Source organism: Tachysurus fulvidraco, chromosome 18 (assembly GCF_022655615.1).
Source record: "Tachysurus fulvidraco isolate hzauxx_2018 chromosome 18, HZAU_PFXX_2.0, whole genome shotgun sequence".
In the NCBI taxonomy this organism is placed as follows: domain Eukaryota; kingdom Metazoa; phylum Chordata; class Actinopteri; order Siluriformes; family Bagridae; genus Tachysurus; species Tachysurus fulvidraco.
This window is the reverse complement of record NC_062535.1, coordinates 7,744,309-7,766,884: the sequence shown is the minus strand read 5'-3', so window position 1 is coordinate 7,766,884 and position 22,576 is coordinate 7,744,309. Positions and strand designations below refer to the sequence as shown.

General features: G+C 35.4%; 2 protein-coding genes across 6 annotated transcripts; one reads left to right on the top strand and one right to left on the bottom strand.

Annotated features, from left to right (window-relative positions):
- Positions 1-39: 39 nt before the first annotated feature.
- Positions 40-8,040, top strand: LOC113648766 (SH2 domain-containing protein 1A-like). 2 transcript variants are annotated; one of them, XM_027156111.2, is made up of 4 exons: positions 40-628; positions 771-831; positions 2,604-2,784; positions 6,753-8,040. In XM_027156111.2, exons 1-4 carry the CDS (start codon positions 495-497, stop codon positions 6,773-6,775), a joined length of 399 nt encoding a protein of 132 aa, XP_027011912.1. In that variant the 5' UTR covers positions 40-494; the 3' UTR covers positions 6,776-8,040. The 2 variants fall into 2 exon arrangements, with proteins under 2 accessions (XP_027011912.1, XP_027011913.1); XM_027156112.2 differs by having other exon boundaries at positions 50-628; positions 2,604-2,745.
- A 315-nt stretch (positions 8,041-8,355) lies between these two features.
- On the bottom strand, positions 8,356-21,973 carry LOC113648765 (interleukin-13 receptor subunit alpha-1-like). 4 transcript variants are annotated; one of them, XM_027156109.2, is made up of 13 exons: positions 21,939-21,956; positions 18,090-18,169; positions 16,940-16,977; positions 16,757-16,828; positions 16,607-16,635; positions 16,451-16,499; positions 15,094-15,196; positions 14,753-14,958; positions 12,990-13,123; positions 12,770-12,908; positions 12,578-12,689; positions 10,439-10,520; positions 8,356-9,724 (listed from the first exon to the last, which is right to left on the bottom strand). In XM_027156109.2, exons 4-13 carry the CDS (start codon positions 16,815-16,817, stop codon positions 9,629-9,631), a joined length of 1,011 nt encoding a protein of 336 aa, XP_027011910.2. In that variant the 5' UTR covers positions 16,818-16,828; positions 16,940-16,977; positions 18,090-18,169; positions 21,939-21,956; the 3' UTR covers positions 8,356-9,628. The 4 variants fall into 4 exon arrangements, with proteins under 4 accessions (XP_027011910.2, XP_027011909.2, XP_047658940.1 ...); XM_027156108.2 differs by lacking the exon at positions 18,090-18,169 and having other exon boundaries at positions 21,939-21,973; XM_047802984.1 differs by lacking the exon at positions 21,939-21,956 and having other exon boundaries at positions 18,090-18,830.
- Positions 21,974-22,576: the final 603 nt, after the last annotated feature.

Genomic DNA, 22,576 nt, shown 5'->3' with positions numbered 1-22,576 from the left:
ACACACACACACACACACACACACACACACACACACACACACACACACAAACACCCAGACACCCTCCAAAAACAAAAGAGCCTGGAGCAGAATCAAACGAGACCCGTGTACTACAACGACAATAGCATTTATAGAGTTAATATCAATATTCTTGTGCATGAATATTATATCTTCTGTTCTTTCCCCGACATGTTTTGTGGCCATTACGCACACAAGGCCTTGTGCTCTCTTTTTCCCACATGTCTTGAGACCTAGTATAGTTCATACAACTTACTCCATAACTGAAACTGATTGTTTTTTTTTATAGGTTTAGATGTTTTTAAAGGTTCCGCCTATTTAGTTTAGAGTATTCTCTAGTGTTTGTGGTGTGCGTGACTGTGAACTCTTCAGTGTGCACAGCAAAAGGTGCGAGAGTGCCGGTTTCTCGGTCACGCCTCTTTTGCTATTCACACGCGAGAAGGGGAACAAAGTCCCCAGATAACACTTTAGGTAAAATGCAACAAAGCGTCTACTATGGCCAGATTGGCCACAAAGATGCAGAAATGTTATTGGGAAAATATGGGAAGGATGGAAGCTTTCTATTGAGAGACAGTGAAAGCCAGCATGGTGCGTTATGTCTCTGTGTGAGGTAAGAATCACATTTGGCTACATCTTTTTTTTTTTTTTTTGGTTAAACTTTTCACTTTTACTTTGAAAAACACAGTAAATATACCACTGGTCCATTTTGAATAAAAATCCTAATAGTAATTCACGTGTCTTTTTATATGAAGGAAAGCTCCATATGTGCTCACGTACAGGATTGCGCATTCACACCAAGGATGGGGGTTAGAGGTAAGCATCAGTAAGCTGATTTTTTTATACTTGAACTTGTTTATTTAGAAAGTATGTCTAACCAGCAAAACTCAGATAAAAAAAATCAAGGTCAAGTTCGAAGGCAATGCCACAGTATTAACACCACCAGCAGGGTTTTTTTTTCCTCCCTCAATATTCTTTTAATTGCATAATTACTGTAAACTGGATGCAATCTTCTGAGCATTACTCAATCCATTGTGCTGCCTCCTAATAAAACATACATCTTCAACAGAGAAACACTTCACATCTGGCTTATAAATACGGATCGATCGCATTTTCATTTGACTTTATACTATATAGTTTATCACTTATAACACTTTATACTGTTAATGTTTTACATGAATGTTCTCTTAACTTACATTATTTACCGTTAGCTCGTTGTAACAAACAACGAACAAAGACGTTTGGTGTTTCGGGATAATTAGTAAGAATATAATAATAGGTTTCATGTATAACAAATGTATGAAATGAGACCGGTTGAGTAAAACTTAATGTCAGGTGTAACGGCTGTAGTTTAAAGACTTTGTAGAAGCCTTTCTTTTTGGAGCCTTTGTTTAAAGTGCACAAATCCTCCTTTTGTCAAATTAAATATAATTTTGATTCATATTTTTTATTGTGGTTACATATTGAAAATCACAAACAAGAAATTTACAGACATTCTTCAAACTGACATAAAAAAATAAATTAAATTAAATTAAAAAAAAAAAAAAACATCGGAAAAAAAAGCTAGACTGTGGTATCTGTGTGACAGACTACAGATATATGTCCAAAGGTTATACTCTCATGTCTGTGGTTGTTGTTTAAAGCAACTTCTGTGTTTTTGCCATAGCCACAAGCCTTACAACACACACACACACACACACACACACACACACACACACACACACACACACACAATGACTGTAGATAACAATACTACAATACAAAGACTGTAATACAAATGCTGAAAAGAATTTTTAGCGCTCAAACGGTGATGGATTCCTTCAAGACTTCTAACTTTCATGCCAACTAATTTGAATACTTTTTTTCTCTTAAGTGTTTTCTTGTTCTGAAATGATTTTACTCATCAAGCCTACTTAGGAGTAGATATTGCTCTTACTTCTTGTCACCTTGACCTCATGTGCCCATTCTTCTCCACTTCCTCTCTTTAACAAGGTCGTTCGGCCACAGAACTACAGCTCACTGGATGCTTTTCATCTTTCACACCATACTTTGAGACGATAGAGGTTAAAATCAGAGGTCACCACTTTCTATAATACTTAAACCAGCTTACTGTTAGAACCTGATGTATGTGATAAACATTAACTGAAGTGCGTGACCAGTGTCTTTTGGTTGATTCTTTCTTTCTTTCTTTCTTTCTTTCTTTCTTTCTTTCTTTCTTTCTTTCTTTCTTTCTTTCTTTCTTTCTTTTTTTCTTTCTTTCTTTCTTTCTTTCTTTATTTATTTATTTATTTATTTATTTATTTATTTATTTATTTATTTATTGGCATTGTGCAGCTCACACATGATTGACAGATTGAATAACTTCCAGAATGTGAATGTGCAGTATAGGTGTTCCTATTAAAGTGGCCTCTGAGTATATCTTCAATCCAACTCCATTCTTTATACTTTATACTTTATGGAGGTCACTATAATAATCAGTAAATTCATATGTCTTTGTACTGTAGTGATTCCATTTGATTCCATTACAATCCCTTTCATTTGGAACTGTATTAAGGAATAAATATTTTCTCTGTTTCTTATATATGAAGACCGAAAACAAGGAGAAGATGAAGTGGTTCCAGTCACTGGATAAACTCATTCAATCCTGTAAAGAGACCCCACATAACATGGTTCCCCTTCTGTATCCTCTTGAAAAGTCAGACCTAAATGTAGAAGACAGACCAAGCAGAGGTGAGCTTGTGTGCACTTATCCTGTCATCAGGATTTGCGGTAAGATATCAGATTGTGTTTGAAATGAAAAATCTTTCAAATCAGTAACTTTTCAGAGCAAGTAACCGCAATCAGATTAGATCTATAAACACGTACAAGATAATTGTGGGAAAACCACTGAGCACGACAAAGAAACCCAAAACCTGACACTCAAACCTAAAGCCTATTGGTAACTTGTGCTAATCGGGAAGCAAAGAAGCAATGTAGATTATAAGCAGTCCTTTATAACTGTTTACTGAAAAATGTATTTTTAAGTCATGTTATTTCTTCTATAACACCATTACATGATCGTTCCACATAAACAGATGAAAGTATGTGTTTAATCCCTGTACCATCGTGATGTTTTCGGATTTATGGAAGGAGTCTCTAGTGCTTTGTAACACTTGTTGTTGACAAAGGTGCTGTTTTAAGTCTGTCTTGTGAGCGGCTTCGGAACAGCAGACTTTGTGGTTTCTCTGTAAGATGCAAATCAATGCAGTGGTAAATTCGTGCCTCGTTTGCTGTCTCAGATCTATACTTCATAATCACTGAGTAAGATTTGTATTCAAACAAAAAAAAAGGGATCAGTATGACTGTAAGACAATGAATTGTTGTGTATTTAAATCAATCAGATAATTCTGCTTACAGTTAAAGGAGCAATGTGTCAAAGAAGGAAATACTCTTCTACTTCATTTGGGGTGCGATAAGAATCTCTGTTTGTTGAGGAAGCGAGTAGCAAGAGACCCTTTATTTTTCACATACGTATACTTCATCAGACTGACAGAAATTCATTCTTTTTTATACCCTGGCTTGTTTGGAAATTTATTAGGAAGCTGGGATCAGAGCTGATGATGCAGCTCCTCTGGATCAGTGAAGGTTAAGGGCCTTGTTCAAGGAGCCCAGAAGTGACAGCTTGGTGGTGCAAGTGCTTTAACCCCCAACCTTCTCATCAAGAAACTAGAACTCAGAGCCTCAACTGCACCATATGACCAAGCATAAGATCTATAAATCAAGTGTGTCAGTAAGACATGAGTGTAAAAGAATATGATAAGATACTATTGGGGTCAATCAGATAAAGAAGAGACGTATTTTTTTGCGTATGTGTGCTTGTGTGTGTGAGAGAGAAAATGTGTGTGCGTGTGTGTGTGTGTGTGTGTGTGTGTGTGTGTGTGTGTGTGTGTGTGTGTGAGTGAGAGAGAGAGAGAGAGAGAGAGAGAGAGAGAGAGAGAGAGAGAGATAAAAAGAGAATAATCTTAACAGTGTAGTGAAACCAGAAAAAACTTGTGTGTGTGTGTGTGTGTGTGTGTGTGTGTGTGTGTGTGTGTGTGTGTGTGTGTGTGTGTGTGTGAGAGAGAGAGAGAGAGAGAGAGAGAGAGAGAGAGAGAGAGAGAGAGAGAGAGATAAAAAGAGAATAATCTTAACAATCCTAACAATCTTAAACCAGAAAAAACATATAAGTAAAAACATTGCCTATCTCAGGCGTCATCGGCCATCAAGGCAGGATACACCCTGGACGGAGTGCCAACCCATCGCAGGGCACAAGTAAAAACATAAAAGTACTTATTTTATAAAGTATATTATTCTTTTTTCTTGTCACTGTGACATATATAAAAGTTTTAGGAATAGAAAAAAAACGTAGAATCTCAAAAACCTGGTTTGACATCTGAAATGTCAAAATTGTATTCATTTTTTCAGCTGTTTAACGAAGACCTGCTAGTTTTGTGGCAAAATAGATGTGTTTTTTTTTCATGCCTTATGTGGGATGTGGTAGCTCAGTGGTTAAGGTGTTGGGCTACTGATCGGAAGGTCATGGGTATGAACCCCAGGTCCACCAAGCTGCCACTGCTGGGCCCCTGAACAAGGCCCTTAATGCTCAGTTGTAAGTCACTCTGGATAAGGCTGTCTGCTAAATGCCGTTAATGTAATGCCTAAAAATTTATATCATGGTTTAATAAGTACAAAACACTGACAAATGGTTTTGGCAAATTTTTATTGGCCTGTAGGTCCAAATTTATTTATTTATTTTTTTGAAAAGGCTTTCAATAGTCTTCCACATAGGCTTTCCAATCTGTATATTATATTATATTATGTCTTTATTCTTTTTATATATTTCCATTTTATTACTCTCGGCTGCTGTAACAGTGAAATTTCCCCATTGTGGGACGAATAAAAGTATATCTTATCTTATCTTATCTTATCTTATCTTATCTTATCTTATCTTATCTTATCTTATCTTAGTCCATACATGTGAAGAAGACCAGAGATTGTTGACACATACAGTACTTGGCAGATATTTCTGTATCTTCTTTAATGGTGCTGTAGGTCTCTTAGCAACGAAACTTTTTTTTACCGAAAAAAAAAAATGGGGGTTGGGGGTTGTGGTGGGTTGGGGTGGGGTGCCTATATGTGTGTGCGGTGAGGTTTCAGACACCGTGAGAAAGACATAACTGGAAAAAAGCATTCTATTCTTGAAAGAAGACAAAATAAGTTCACAGAAAGTTTTGTATCCATTCCATCATCGTATTATTTTCACTCCTCGGTCATTAATAAAAACCTGTAACTTTTATGTGGTGATTCCATCTAGATTCCTAACAGGGAGAGAATAATATTAAAAACACAGGACATTCACGAATACTTCTACAGAATTCTCATAAAGCAATCTCATTTTGCACAGTACACAAGAAATGCTTGAAAAGAGGAAAAGGGAGAATTTCCTATTTCATTTCCAGTCATACCGAGTGATTTATTACTCATCTAAACACAGACGTCTAACTTAAGCGATACTAACACCATCCTATCGTGATTCTGAGGTTTAAACTGACTATGACGGCTTTTTCAGGCATTCAAATATGATATGAATCATTATTAATTATTATATGAATATTTAAATTATTAATAACATAGTATATTAAAAGAACCAGATAATAATCCAGTCATCACTCACAAAATGTTTTATTTCTTTTATTAAAATATATTAAATATATAATATTAAAATGTGTTGAATGAAATGAAATATTTTTTAATGTACAAAACACACTGATTCCAGAACAGTTATACCCCTCGTCATTTTTTCATTCTCCTGAAGCTTGTCATGTTAACAGCAAGGCTCTCTCTCTCTCTCTCTCTCTCTCTCTCTCTCTCTCTCTCTCTCTCTCTCTCTCTCTCTCTCTCTCTCTCTCTCTCTCTGTAAGACTCTGAATAAAACTTCAACTTTCAGCTTTTTATATATATATATATATATATATATATATATATATATATATATATATATATATATATATATATATATATATATATATATATATATGTATATATATATACTATTAAAAAGCAGTGAAAGTGAAAGAATCCTTCCATTTAATCTGTTTATGTGGAACTATCTCTCAAAAAACTCAAGAAAGACACTTATGACTAATAATAATGAGATAAGAAGATATTAATCTTTAACTTTGAATCATTTCATTGTTAAATAAAACATTAGACACAACTGTTTTGAGGGGAAAAAATACATAGATGCGATATTGTGCCCTTGGACTCATGATGTATATATTGTATATATCTAAAGCACTGAATAGTTCGTTGGCATATAATGTCTGCACAATTGTTGATTATTATGACTATTATTATTACTATTATATATTATTATTATGACTATTATTATTATTACTATTATTACTATTCTGATCATTTTTAAATGTCTTAAATATACTGTATGCCCATGATAGAAATTACTTTTAATTTATTTATATATTTTCCGATAGTAAATATGAAATGAAGTAAATATTAATTTGTTTTGAATCTAAGGTACAACTACTTCTTTGAATTGTTTTATTATATGCTTTGGCTGTCTGTTTTGCTCTGACAGTTGTGCATGTGGCTTTAACCACAGCCCTTACGAGCAGATACATCATACAGCTGTGTATCTTTATCTCTTTTCAGTTATAATTTAGCTCTAACTCTTTTTCCTCTGTGTGTTTATTCGCCAACAGAGTCAACCTACATGGAAATGTGATGATCGCTCTAGTCTGACTCACTAAGAGGGATTACTGTATGTCTGTGTTGATTATTTTCCATTTTCTAAGTATTTTCCCTTTTTCTTTTTTAAGCATTTGTTATCTGTTAAATGAGATTTGCCTCCAGTGGTTTAGTGCAAAAGTGACCCTACTGGATTTGTTGTTGTTGTTGTTGTTGTTGTTGTTGTTGTTATTATTATTATTATTATTATAATTATTATTATTATTATTATTATTATTATTATTATTATTATTATTATTATTATTATTATTATTTAAGACTATGAAAATATTCCACAAGATGGCAGTGAAGCTAGTAAACATTAGTGAGCAGACTAACATTTCTAACTTCCCCTTAGAAGGACGTTTGTAAATTCAGAGCCTTCCCCATGACACCAAGTCTGTGTGATGGATTCTGTGTTCAGGAATTGTTTTATTTGAAATTGTTAAATTTACAGGCTGGATTCAGTAAATTCCAAAAATTAAAATATCCCATTGAGTGTATCCTGGTTTCAGGAAATTCCCTACAGTTAGTATATAGTTTTAAATCCTGCCTTATATACAGTCTTCTCTAAGCTTTGCTAAGATTTGTTGAGAAAATGTGGTGTTCACTATAAATTATGTTTTACTACATTGATAAAATTTTTTTGATAAAATACAAGTAATCGTTTTATTGTAAACCTGATTGGAATGAAAATACCAAATATTTGTACATACATTGTTTGGCTAGAATGTTCCAGGATTAATCATTTATGTGCCAAAAATTTCACTTGTTAGGAAAATAGCAACAATTACTACGTACTATCTGTGTTATTTAAACAATGCATGATCAGCAAGTCAAAAGTCCAAGTTGGCAAGAAAAAAGAAGATGTGGAAGTACAGTGACCACATGCCAAACGAACCATGTAAAGTTTAGACATGGGTGACTAGGTACAAGAACACCAATACTGTAAATAAAACGTGGGAACTGATGCAGTGGAGCCAGCGATAGAATTTACGCTTCACGACTAAAGTGTGCTGTGTTTCGTCCGGAGTTTCTCGTCGTTTTGTTATCATGTACAGTGTATGTGCCTTTTATGTAAATTGATAGTTGTCGAGTTGTTGTATCTTAATGACTTAAATTTAAATATAATATAGTTTGGGAAAATTTTTGAAAGCCCCTAATTGTAGCCAAAAGCCAGCAAGGTCTACAGATTACTCACCCCTTTCTAGCTGAGTGAGATGTATATAATTTTAGAAAATGAATTAAAAGAAAAAGACATGACCTGATGGCGTTTAGGTTATTTTATTTTTATCAAATACTGTTAATGCATTTATGTAACACAGTATATATATATATATATATATATATATATATATATATATATATATATATATATATATATATATATATTCTTTCTTTCTTTTCTCCGTAATATATTTCCTGGTATTACTGATCTGACAGTGATGATTAATTACCCACAAACTAAAACTGATGTGGCACCAAGTGGTCACTTACTTTTACTTCTATCAGCTTACATTTAAGCTTATGGAGTGTTTTTTGTTTAAAAATCAAAATGAAAAGAAAAAAAAAAGCAAGTTGTATGTAATATCGTTTATTGTATGTTGTATGTTTGTTTTTTAATGACATACTTATGACATAAATAGTAAATGAATACATTTTTTGCATATCTAGATTTCATTTTTTTTTTTACATATTAAAATACATATTATAAAGGCTTATAGTTTATATTTGTTTCATCACACAAAGCCTGGAAATCATATATTCACAAATCAAAAAAAAAATTTAAAAAAGTGTTATACAAAAATATAATCTATTTGATTAGTCTTAAAATAATCTTAAACTGCAGCACAATAAATTCGATTTCAACACCTACACAAACGTTATATAAAGCACAGCGATCTGTTAGTGGTACACTACGCAATACAGGCAAATCTTTAATCCACCCTTCATGCTACCAGAATTTTCTTATACATCCGGGTCATTAAAGATTGTTCATTGATTTTAAAATGAATCTTTAAAAAAATGTGAAAAACATGGAAGAAAAACAAACTTTAAAAATAAAATTTACATTTGAATAAAACAAAACATTTACATGTTACCAAAAAGGTAAACAAAATACACAACGAGGACGTGAACGCCCTCATCCGAACTTAGTTCATTATGAATTAAAGAATAACTTAAAATGAATCATTAAAAAAAAAAAAACTTTTAGAAGAAAAACCAATCGGTCCTGTTTCAGACACGTCCGATGTCCTCGTATCTAAAGGTTTTATATTGTGATCAATGAGAGATATAAAATATTAAGTATACTGTGTTCGATATTACAAAGCTTTTGGACACATAAACAAGATGGAAAGTACCCATGTGCAATGCTCTATTGCCTTTAAAGGAAGGATGTGCATGTAGACACTGGGTTACTAAAAATAATGAGCGCAGAGAAACAGTTGACAGAAGTGTATCAATGTAAATGTAATAACATTTTCTGCATTATGTGGAAATAAAATATACGTCCCGAAGCATTTTGACTGAAAACTGATGGCTATTACTACAGAGCTGGAGAACATGACGATATTTACACAACTAAATACCCACAGGCCTGTTCATGTAATGTTTTAACACCAAATGTTTAGCTGAAATAACTGAGAATGAGGCATTTCGGTGACAGCAATACTGTTGGCCGACACAAACGATAGCTCATGCTTTTGTTTACTCATTTTGAACCACTTCTGTTTTAGCCTCTCTTTTACACCCGAAAACCACTGAGAAGTTTCATCTATGCAACATCCTCGAACTCTGTTGTACTAATCCTGTTTTGTACAGAGCCGTGCAAAGTCTGAACGGTTTGAGATTACGACCCATTAATAAAAATGTCATTACATTTCTCCTCACTATATGTCACCTCAAGGATTTCGGCTCCTTCTTCGCATTGTTTAGTCGGCATGTCCTGGTAGATAAAAAAAATAAAAAGAAAGAAACACATCATATCATCATCGTTATTGTTGTTGTTCACATTTTTTTCTTTTTTTTTTTCTTTTGGAATTCCGTTTTATTGAATATCCGTTGGGATACAAGTACAATAAAAATTGAAAAATGAACAAGGCTAGAATTTTTATATCAGGACAGGACTACGCCATAATAGTACATATCGGGGAAAGAAAAAAATCATATTAGAGAATATAGAAGAGAACAAAGAAACTGATAGAACATATTTTTTATTATTATTATTATAAAGTATTAACATACTTTATTAAACTCGCACATTTTTTGGAAGTAATCTCACCTAGGTAAGACGTTCCACGGGAAACAACTCGAAAGTGATCTTGTTAACATTTAAGTGATGGAGATTTATTACTATTCCCATTATATGTTCCCATATATATTCCCATATATATTTATATGACCATATGACCAGTGACTTGGTCAAAATCCAGCTGCATATAAAAGACTTTCCAAAATACCTGTGCAGTCTGTCTAATGACCAGAGACGATGTGTTTGAGTATCTACTTTAATTTTACATTTTTAAACACGTAGCCGAAAGAAAGGGTTTAAAAAAAAAAAAAAAAAAACCTTCGTTTAGGAGAAATATGGAGTTTATGTATGACTCATTGTGTAAGCTGAATGTTAGCCCAACAGGATCTATAAGGCACATCAGTTTACCTGATTAAAATAGTTGTTCTCAAGAATCATCTGAACGTTCTTGGATGGGTTTGGGATGGAAGGGAACAGCTTCTCGAATAACCTGAAGAAGGAAAAAAAAAAAAGATTCAATAGAACTGAAGAAAGTTCTTCTTTCTTAATGTCATGTACTACTTTACAGGGTGTTGTGTCACGATTATGACATTTTAAGCAATATGGAGGAATGAGAGTCACATGACTGAACAAACTAAAGAATTATAGCAACAAGCTATTTAAGTCTACAGTAGGTCAATTTTATTTCGAGGATAACAACAAGACTTTGGTGTACAAACAGAAGAATAAGGGTTTGTTTATCGCTTTAATATGCTGAATGTACCAAAAGTGGATTTTTACAGCGGATTCTATAAAAGTATAAAGCGTGTATCTTGAATCGGCCCATTTCCTCATTTCTTTAGTTCACTTCTCTAATGTGCAACCTGATGTCACTGTTAACAAATTTAGTTCATGATCTTTCCTTAGAAGACTTTGTCAGCCAGTGAGCTTTTGTTTCCTATGCATCAAAGGACACCAGCATGGAAATCTTTTGAGCTTCAAAAAAGCGCCTACTTTAACAATCTAAAGTAAATGTTTGTATATTTCTTTCACCTGTAACACATAAAGTGTAGTTGTGAAACAGCCCATTCTCACACTCGCTCTCTCTCTCTCTCTCTGACACACACACACACGCATGGGCACGCACACACGCACACACGCACTCACACTCGCTCTCTCTCTCTCTCTGACACACACACACACGCATGGGCACGCACACACGCACACACGCACTCACACTCGCTCTCTCTCTCTGACACACACACACGCATGGGCACGCACACACGCACACACACACTCACACTCGCTCTCTCTCTCTCTGACACACACACACGCATGGGCACGCACACACGCACACACACACTCACACTCGCTCTCTCTCTCTGACACACACACGCATGGGCACGCACACACGCACACACACACACTCACCCTCTCTCTCGCTCTCTCTCTGACACACACACGCACGCATGGGCACGCACACACACACACACACTCGCACTCTCTCTCGCTCTCTCTCTGACACACACACGCACGCATGGGCACGCACACACGCACACACACACTCACACTCTCTCTCGCTCTCTCTCTGACACACACACGCATGGGCACGCACACACACACTCACCCTCTCTCTCGCTCTCTCTCTGACACACACACGCACGCATGGGCACGCACACATGCACACACACACTCGCACTCTCTCTCGCTCTCTCTCTGACACACACATGCACGCATGGGCACGCACACACGCACACACACACTCTCTCTCTCGCTCTCTCTCTGACACACACACGCATGGGCACGCACACACACACTCACACTCTCTCTCTCTCTCTGACACACACACTCTCTTTCTGACACACACACACACACACACACACACACTCTCAATCTCTCTCACTTTCACACACACACACACACACACAAACACACACACACACACACACTCTCTCTCTCTCTCTCTCTCGCTCCCTCACACACACACACACACACTCTCTCTCTCTCTCTCTCTGACACACACACGCACACTCTCTTGCTCTCTCTCACTCTTTGACACACACACTCTCTCTCTCTCACTCTTTGACATGCCAAACACACTCTCATTTTCTCTCTCTCTGTCTCACTTTTTGACACACACACTCACACTCTCTCTCTCTGACACACACGCACACACACACACTCTCTCACTCTTTCACACACACACACACACACACACACACACACACACACACACACACACACTCTCTCTCTGACACACACGCACACACACACTCTCTCTCTCACTCTCACACACACACACACACGCACGCACGCACGCGCACATGCACGCGCACACACACACACACACACACCATCAGACAAAAGAGATATTTATAATTATTCAATTGCATTTATAGAACATATATAGCTAGATATTTTTTATTGCTTTGTGTACATTTTGCAAATGATTCCTTTGGACTTTAGTTGCTTTTCCGAAATGAACATTTATTTCTAAAAGCAGATCTGAGACGAACATGAGTGTTTAAATTAGTTAATCTAGAATCTAGTCATACTAGAAATATTTACCTCTGGAACTTGCAGACCAGCAAGAAAGCCAATAGAATCATAGGAAGCACAAAAACAATGGATGCAATCACAACTGGATTAACATCAGGTACATTTGTGATGCCCTCTTGTACTAAAAGCACAAACAAGATTATAAAAAACATTATATTTATTTATACTATAGTGCCGTTGAAATGCTTTAAAATGACTCACCCACAGGATCACTCCAATCACTCCATTGACTATTACTGACACAGGTGCTGTCTAGTTTGTTTCTTATTTGAATAGTGTAGCTCCTTGTTGGTACAATGTTTGTTTGGTTATATTCCAACACTTTCTCCAATTGTATAGTCTATTGAGAGAAAAACAAAGATGTTAACTCTGCAAGTAAACTATAACAAAGTAGAAGTATGAAATGTGTACCAATTCTTACCTCATTATTAGTCTTCACCTCATAAATAAAACATTTGTCCAAATCAGAACAAAAGCTTTTTGTCCGTGACCACTGTATCTCCAGGTTTTTTGACTTCTTTGAAGCTCTTATATTATGTGGTGGATTAAGACTTTCTGGAAAACAGAAAACAAAAAAAACAATATACAAATGAAATAATGTGGAATTAATGACGTGACGTACGGCTAAGTACGGTGACCCATACTCAGAATTTGTTCTCTGCATTTAACCCATCCAAAGTGCACACACACAGCAGTGAACACACACACACCGTGAACACACACCCTGAGCAGTGGGCAGCCATTTATGCTGCGGCGCCCGGGGAGCAGTTGGGGTGGGGTCGGTGCCTTGCTCAAGGGCACCTCAGTCGTGGTATTGCCGGCCCGAGACTCGAACCCACAACCTTAGGGTTAGGAGTCAAACTCTCTAACCATTAGGCCAGGACTTCCAAAATGCTTCACTACAATTACAAATGTATATATTTGTATATATATATATATATATAGTTGACATATAGATGTGTGTGTGTGTGTGTGTGTGTGTGTGTGTGTGTGTGTGTGTGTGTGTGTGTGTGTGTGTGTGTGTGTGTGTGTGTGTGTGTGACGTACTGTACTTCTTCCCTTGACCTGTAACTTTTTTTTCAAGTAACCCAGTAAGGGACTAAAGCTACAGTGTCTAATTTCCTTAAATGATTTTAAACATTATGTTAAATCGATAGAACATGAGTCCATTCACACATGCAAATGCTTTAATGAATGGCACTTTTATTTAAATCGAAATGCACTTGAGTTGTCTTTTGTTTTTTTGTTTGTTTTGTGATTGTGTGATTTAATTTGTTCTGCTATTTTGGCCAGGTCTCTCTTGAAAAAGAGATTCTATATCTCAATGAGACAAATCTGGTTAAATAAAGGTTAATAATAAAGGGATGTGGTAGCTCAGTGTTAGACTACTGATCGGAAGGTCATGAGTTCTAATCCCAGGTCCACCAAGCTGCCACTGCTGGGCCCCTGAGCAAGACCCTTAACCCTCAATTGCTCAGTTAGACAAATTGAAATAAAATGTAAGTCACTCTGAATGAGGGTGTCTGCTAAATGCCAGAAGTGCAAATGAGTAACCCGTTTCCTGAGAATATTTATCGGCTCAGCTCTATGTAATAAGGGTCAGCTTGTGGGGGTATTATAACAGTAATGTGTATACAAAGTGCGTACATTGTATTTCAAGAGGAAGTAAATGTCTAGTCTCTAGGGCTTTGTGGCAATACCAAGCTGTCTGTCGTATTTTTTTTATTTCCTTTTCTGTATAGCTTGGAAATCCAAATATCACTGTTGTGTGAATTATATTTGGTCAAACACATATATAAAGAAATATAATGTTTCTCAGCTATATGCATGGAAGCTATGATGTATAACAAGCTTTTACATAGTAATGTACTTTTAGAATGGTTCATGGATTTTGATCATCTTTCAGAAATGTGTAGTTGTAGATAATGAGAACAATTAAAAATTACACTGAACAATTGATGATGATTATGTTAGGATGATGATTATTATAAGTAGTAGAAGTAGTAGTAGAAAGTGGAGGAGAAGGAGAAGGACTGTATTATACTGCTTTAAAGCATATACTGTATGACTCTAACCAACAAGGAAATCTTTACAAAACATGCATGATGGTTAATAATCACATGTAAATACTGATACTTCTAGTGGTTTGTGGTTAATGGAACCATTTTAGAAGGACGTTCTTACCGATATCTCCTGCCTCATATCCTCGGCAGATGGTGTACCAGTGGTCATTTATCGTAATGTTGACCAAGACAAATAGTTCCTCTAAGCATATTTCCTTCTTCTCCTCCACCACCTCCAACCATTTTATTTCAGCGCTGCATTCAACCAATTTCTTTGAACTATTTATGACACAATGTAAAGGATGGTCCTGGTTATTGCTGCAATGTCTGGTATAAGGACAAAAAACATCAGTTATTAATTGTGCCATTTAATTTGGAAATGAACAAAAATTAAACTGATTCTATTAACAAAAGGAATCAAATCAGGCATTAGGGACAAATACAACATTTGGCAACACTTACATATATGAAGCAGAATATTGTGCATATTCAGGAAGCGAGCCTGTGAACCAGGAGCAACGTAATAGGGTTTCATTGTGGATTAAACATCGGAATCCGGATATACCTGAGAAAGAACAGTCAGAATTCAAGGTGTCACGTCATAGAAACTTTTTTTTTTAATAAAATGTATTGTTTCACTTCTAGAATATCACCTAGACACCAGACTAAACATAACACTGGACAGTCAACAGGATATGGAATATTAAAAGAATACTGATTGGCTCATAAAGCCATCAACCCTTTTCAACATTGGGTCCATTAAAAAGCATTAAAAGTCATGTATTTAAAAAAAAAAAGCAAACACTTTAAAAAGCCATGTAAAATTTAATCCTGGAGGTTGTTTTTTCCCCCCAATAACAGCATGCCCTTGCACTATTATTAGATTAGACTGCAAATAAGTAAGACAAGTTAAATTCTATCCTGGCTTACATTACAACAGCTATAACTGCTTTGTAACATTAAGTTGTTTTATTTTTCTTGAGAGATTATGACTGAACTATTACTAATGTTAGGTAACTATTAATGGTTAAATAATACACATTAAAATGTACTATTAATGGTTAAAAAAGTGTGACATGTCCTTTAATTAAATATATTTGCAGCAAAGAAAAACTCCACATGAAAAGTGACGGCGACTTTTCGACACTGATACCTTCTTGTACACATGTTACTGTATATCTCAACACTTTAGTTAAGCAGACTTTCTTTCCCTTATAATTTTAAGGTCCTCATGAAATCCTCTTACTCACAATAATGCCAGAATTGAAATTCTGAGAGAATGAATAGAGGCTCACAATATAAATCTCTAAGTATCTAATTCACTTTATATATTTATGCATTATAAATACTATACATATATATATATATATATATATATATATATATATATATATATATATATATATATATATATATATATATACACATAATCCACTAAATATGTCAGAAGTAGAATGGAGAGGTGAATCCCCCCAACTACTCTGAAATAGGGCACTTATCAGAATAAATAATAAAATAACTAACACATAATACAGTTACATTATTATCATCAGGCAGGATATAAAAAAGGAACTTTACAATGACCAAAACTATTCTAAAATCCAGGAAGTCAATGCCCTTATGTTGTCTATTCACAATCCTGGCTTAAACATGTGATAGCGTAGTCTATTAAGTTAATCTTGAACATTTCTAAAAGCTGTTACATGGGACTATCGTGGAAGGGAAGCTGAAATATCTAAACCTACTTTACATTGTTTCGTTCAAAATACAACGGAGTAATTTTGTTACATGAAAAGAAATGCTTTTGAGGCTGAGTTACTTGATTTGACGTCAGTGTCATTGCCCGTTGCCTGTAATAACACGATACCCTGAGAACAAGAACAGAAATACACATTTAAAACATTTCAACTCTTTTTCTGTACATGGCATTCCAATTAAGCACATAACAACATATCCATACATAGGAGATCAGTACCTCTTTACATATGTCGCATCTGTCACTATCTGCAACCAAAATACAAAAATCAACACTGAATGATAAAATGTAAGTTGCCAAATGAAAATAAATATTAAGATGCCAGAAAACTTCATCTCTTATCATTTACTTTACAGAAAGAACACAAACCGTTGTCCTCTGCCAGCACCAAGGAGACCAGACAGCTCATCAGCAATCCACACAGCTTCATATTACACCGGGCTATGAGAACATGTTGATTAACACGTGACACATCGTGTGTAGCTTGTAGTTTTTAACAATCGTAAAATTACAAGACTTGATGAGAAAATGTCTAAATAAAAACAAGCTTACCTCTCGGTGGCTTTTTCTGAGAAGAAGTTTGGGTAAAACTTTAAGGTACAGAAGGGAAGAGAAATGCGTTTAAGTTTACTGGAAAGCATATTGAGGAAGTGACATTGGGGGGAGTTTCCACAACGTAGAAAAGTAGTTTGCTACTTAAAGTGATAGTTTTTGTTCTATACACAGTATACAGTTACAGTTACACAAATAAAGTCGATCACAATTCAATTTATAAACTGATGTATAGGGAAAACTCTGGGAACAATTTGATGGCTACAGTAGCGTTGGCGTATTTTCATGCTATCTGGCAGCACTATATGCTATAGTGATACTGTATCAAAACACATAAACAATACTTTAAAGTAAGTTTTATTTTAAAAGTACATGACGTACTGATAATCATTTTCTTGCCTGCTACAACGATGTTTTTTTTTTCCTTAACGCTACAGGAAAATTGTTACATTTATGTAGATGTATGAATAATTGGATTAGATTTCTCCAAGTCTATCCTGGATTATCCAGAAGCCTTTTCTAGATTATCTAGAAGAATGTTTTATCTTGAATTAAAAATTCAAGCATTTATTCATTCATTTGTTCTTCTTTTGCTTTTCCTGGCGGTGGTCACGAAGAGAATTATCCCAATTATCTAATTATTATTAGAAGTATCCCAAGTCTATTCCCAGTGTGAGCTCTCCAGCAGGTCCCGGGTACTCTCAAAGTCATGCCCACAAATAGACTACTTAGCAAGTTCTTTTGCAGAAGCTTCTTCTGAAGAAAGGTTCACTATCAGTCATGAACGAGACACTTAAAGCTCACTTAAATCTTATTTAGGAAAATAAATTGTTCATGGTAAATTGCTCCTAGGTGTCTTGCACAGGAATAACAGGATTACTTCTAGGTGCAGCATCATCCTGACCAGGATGAAGTGGTTGCTGAATGAATAAATGAATGAATGAATGAATGAATGAATATTCTTTATACCATCTGAAGTGTCAGAAAAAAGCTGCCACTGTTTGCATTACTGTCATCTACTGTTTTAGGGTGGTATTGCCAGTGGAACAGATAACTGAACAGACATTTAGGTGTGTTATTTCTCAGAAATTTGCATAGCTATAACCCTGGACTAAATTTAAATAACAGATAATAGGAAATGATACTTTACCTTTTTACTTGTTCTGCTTTCGGATGGTACAAACTGCCAGAGCATCAAAAAATGCTTTGCAGCCTTGCATTCATTCGGGGCTGCAAGGTCAATCAACAGATTCCAGGAATTGAGTTCTATGACCTCGGGAAGTACTGGATTTAACCACAATGTCTTCGCAGTTATCTGACTCTTATTTCATGGTTAGCAAGCTAATTAGCAGAGTATGCTAATTTCCATGCTACCCTTTTTACCAAAACGATCCTTGGCAAATAAGCAGTTTCCAGTGACATTCAACCGAAAAAAGTGATGAAAAATCAATATATGGTACAAGCAGCTGAACTTAGAAATGAACACAAATAAAAAACGGCCAAAATCATCAGGGGCCCAATTCAGATGTAGTGATTAGAAAGTATTGAATAATAATCCAATGGGAAGTGACTTCTTCTCAATTATATGCAAATTAGGGGTTGAAGCAGCTACTGTATGTAGTAGAAGTAAATGGAGACTTAGTGAGGAACTTCATCATGAAATATGTGGAGTTGGTAAAAATATTTGAAATAATACAAGAAAGTATAAGAAAGCAGTCCCAAAGTAAAACATTTGTATTTGATGATTTTTTTTTAATATAAGAGAGTACAGGCTAAGGAAAGAAACATTATAAATGAAGCTAACAGAAATTATTGGAGAGAATTTTGTGGTCCTATAAGAGCAAATGTAGACAGTGATGTAGTAAGTGATTTATGGGGAATGGTTATGAAAATGGGTGGATTCTATATGTGTAAAAACCTTCCTGTATGAATTTATGATGGTATCCATTATTATTATTATTATTATTATTATTATTATTATGCACTATTCTATCTAATAGTGAAAAAGCAGATGAATTAGCTAGAACATTTACCAATGGAAAATATCAAATGAAACTAGATTTGTAAAGTTTGTCGCGACAAACTTTGATGTTGGCTTTGACGATATAAGTATTCGCAAAGGCCGGTGCTTTTTGGAGGCGAGTGGACATAAGGGTCAGTGTTACTTTTGGAAGCAAGTAGACAGAAAGCTAGGGTGCCAAAAAATTTGGAGGTAAGTGGAGACGAGCATGTGATGTCATCCGAATACTCTCGAGGATGTTCTCCTGATTGTGCTGAGTGTTTTGATATGTCACATGTCCATGTTGTGCTAATTTTTTATTTTCACGTGACGTTACGTGATGTCATCAGAATACCCGTGAGGAAGTTACCCTCATTGTTCTGAGTGTTTTGATATGTCACATGTCCATGTTGTAAAAATGTTTTTTGATTTTGCATATTTGGGGGCAGGGCTGCTGGACAACCGGAAGGCCAGTCAGTACACCAATTTAAAACTTTGTCCAGAGTATCACCCTAAAGGAGCTGGCCGAGTTTGGTGTAGATAGTTTGAAAGCTTGCCGAGTTATAAACCTCCAAAGGGGAAAAAGAGCCAATTTGAGACTCGGTACCGGAAGTACCGGTACTCGGATTGCTTAGAAAAGTAACAACAACAAACTTTAGACCAGGATCTACAACATATACGAATTTGGTGCATGTGGCTCAAAAGCCCTAGGAGGAGTTACTCTTGATAAATTTTTGTCTAAGCTTAAATAGGAAATCAGAATGTTGACTTCTACAAAGCGACACAACGAGAAGGCACAGGAAGGAATGTTTCACAGAGAGACCAGGAATTTTGAGAAGAAAGGTTTTTAAAACCACAACAGATGCAGAATTTTCTCAATTTGAATTGAAGCAAGTTTTTGTAGGATTTAGACATACCTCCACAGGAAAGGATGAAATATGTTATAAAATGATTAGAAATTTATCTGATATCATTGATTGTCATTTTAAGGATTAATAACAAGACCTGTCTGGTTGAAAACATGGAGTTATTGTGCCATAGCAATCGATAATATAATATAAAATAAATATTGTACCATGGTTAATGTATGAGATTGAAAGTCAGAATTTGATTTTGATTTTCAAAAATGGAGAAATACAATGGATTTTGTTATATATCTAGAAAATGATAATAGAAAAGCGATACCAAATAAAAAGCTTTTCCTTGGTGTATTCTTTTATAGTGAAAAGACATATGATATGTTATGAAAGGTATGTTAATAAAAATGGAGAAAATGGGAATTAAAGAAAGGATGTGCAACTGGGTTATAGATTTTATGATGGTCATACTATTCAGGTAATGGTGGGGTCCTCGTACTCAAGAGTTTATACAACTGAAAATGGTATCCCTCAAGGCAGTGTTTTTACTGTAGCCAGTGTTGTATAAAGGATTAGAAAGCAATACTTGAGTAAAAGTACAAGAATCATACTAGGAAAAGACTTTGGTAGAAGTAAAAGTTACCTTTTAGAATACTACTCAAGTAAAAGTCTTAAAGTATCTGATATTTACTGTACTTAAGTATCAAAAGTAATTTTCTGATATTTAATGTACTTAAGTATTTGAAGTAAAAGTAAAAAGTAAAATTTCAGTGATTTTCGGTAGGCATAAGAGCAGGGTTTCTTCTTTAGGGGTTTTAGCCCTCAGTGAGAATTTAAAACAAGAAGAGTTTTATATTATATATTATATGACTACATAGTGAGCTAAAAGTTATGGTATTATTTAAAATGCCAAAAATGGACACTAAAATTTTATGCATGATGTAATGATGTCAGTCTTGAATCAAATCAGTTCATGTATGTGTGCATTCTCTACAAACAGTGTGTCCAATGAATGCAGTCATTAATAAACAAATATTCTGAAGACAAAGACCAAATCAATAAATGTTATTTTTATTTTGAATGGATTATTTGCATTAATATTTTGTTTGTGCTATCAACTCTAGTAATAAGAATAGTGAAATCTCACTGCTTTTGGTTGCCGTCTTTGCGGCTTTCCACCGATTAACGTTATAGATAAACGCCTCCAGCTCCGACTGCGCGTGCACGCTGCGCGTGCCTGTGCTTCTCCGTAGAGCGGACGTGCGTAATGCAATCCAGGAGCAGTGATTCACCAAACCTCTCTTATTACTGTCGCACACATTTCTTCTTATTTTATTTTGTAGTATAACGAAGATGCTTAGTGGAAATATAACGGAGTAAAAGTATACAAAGTTGACATAAATTTAAATAGCGAAGTAAAGTACAGATACAGATACAGACATTTCTACTTAAGTACAGTAACAAAGAATTAAAAATAAAAGATATGATTGCTGAAAGATGGCAAGTGTTGACATGGACATAGGAAGGAAAAAGAAGACACTTATGGGAAAAATAAATAAAGTAGTACGTTCAAGATAGGTTTGTTGCAAAATAAGGGATGACATGATAATATCACAACTCTGTATTGGGCTGATTGGTAAACACAATACAGAAAGATAATGTATGTTTGTGTGGGCGGGGCTATCAAAACAGGGGTGACACCCAGGGGCGTGTTTGTTTTAATGATTTCAAATGTCAACATTGGCTTTCAAACATCGTGCACCCTACCTTTAAGAAAACAAGTTTGATTACAAGAATTTCTAAAGGTTCAAGGTTTATAAATTCCCTTCTAGTCATTTCCCCCCCTTCTGCATCCGATGTTTTTCCCCTAATACGTCCCCTTTTTCCCCTTTAAGTCCCACTCTTTGGGTGTGGTAATCGCGAAATCGGTTATAAATAACGTTTGTGTGTCTAAATGCTAGTATCCTAATTTAACAACAAACATAAACAAAGGATTAAATAGTATGCTACTAGTATGGGCGATTGCAACAATAAGCTAACCTTTAAACAGTTTTGCCCATGCTTATTATTACACGTCACCATAAGTTAGTACACATACAAACGTGATGCTCACAATTATTAACCATAAATAACTGTAACTTACAGTCTCAAGGACGCACACATCAAAACAAACAATAAATTGCCCGTCCGTAGCGACTGAACTATTTAGAACTTGTCCGAACTTGTCTGGGCAGGTTTATAACTCCGCCCACATATTACGTCACCAACAACCCAGCAGGGTATTTTACAGCAGCACCCTAATTTGTACAATAAATTAGAAATAGATAAAATTACACCTGCGACTAAAGGTTATATACCACTAATCATTTGGTAACTCTGGGAGGACAATGGGTTTGGAAACAGGGCGACTGTAGATGCGGCCCCCAATAGTTACTCTAACTGTTCCATCACTGCTGGTAAAAACTTGCGTTATTTTACCCACACGCCGGTGGGCTCGTGACAATTGAGAGTCTATAACCATAACTACTTCTCCCACTGATAGGTTGGGTGTAGACCGTTTCCATTGAGGACGACGTTGTAGAGTTGGCAAGTAGTTCTGAATGAACTGTTTCCAGAACTGGTCAGCAATCACTTGGCTATGTTGCCATTCTCTTGCTCAGTAAATGTCTTGGACCATAAACCACACGAGACAAAGATGCATCTCGCCGTCCCATGAGCAACAGATTTGGAGTGACTTGGTCAGTACCTGGTATCTCTGATGACACGTAACCAAGTGGTTTA

Excerpts from the sequence above, each read along its gene's own strand:
- LOC113648766 (XM_027156111.2), top strand. The coding sequence starts at position 495 with ATGCAACAAAGCGTCTACTATGGCCAGATTGGCCACAAAGATGCAGAA. Across the intron at positions 832-2,603 it reads ACCAAGGATGGGGGTTAGAG|ACCGAAAACAAGGAGAAGAT; the intron begins GTAAGCATCAGT and ends TTATATATGAAG. Across the intron at positions 2,785-6,752 it reads TCCTGTCATCAGGATTTGCG|AGTCAACCTACATGGAAATG; the intron begins GTAAGATATCAG and ends ATTCGCCAACAG.
- LOC113648765 (XM_027156108.2), bottom strand. The coding sequence starts at position 21,958 with ATGTGTGCGTCCTTGAGACT. Across the intron at positions 14,959-15,093 it reads CAATATTCTGCTTCATATAT|ACATTGCAGCAATAACCAGG; the intron begins GTAAGTGTTGCC and ends TCCTTATACCAG. Across the intron at positions 13,124-14,752 it reads ATATGAGGCAGGAGATATCG|AAAGTCTTAATCCACCACAT; the intron begins GTAAGAACGTCC and ends TCTGTTTTCCAG.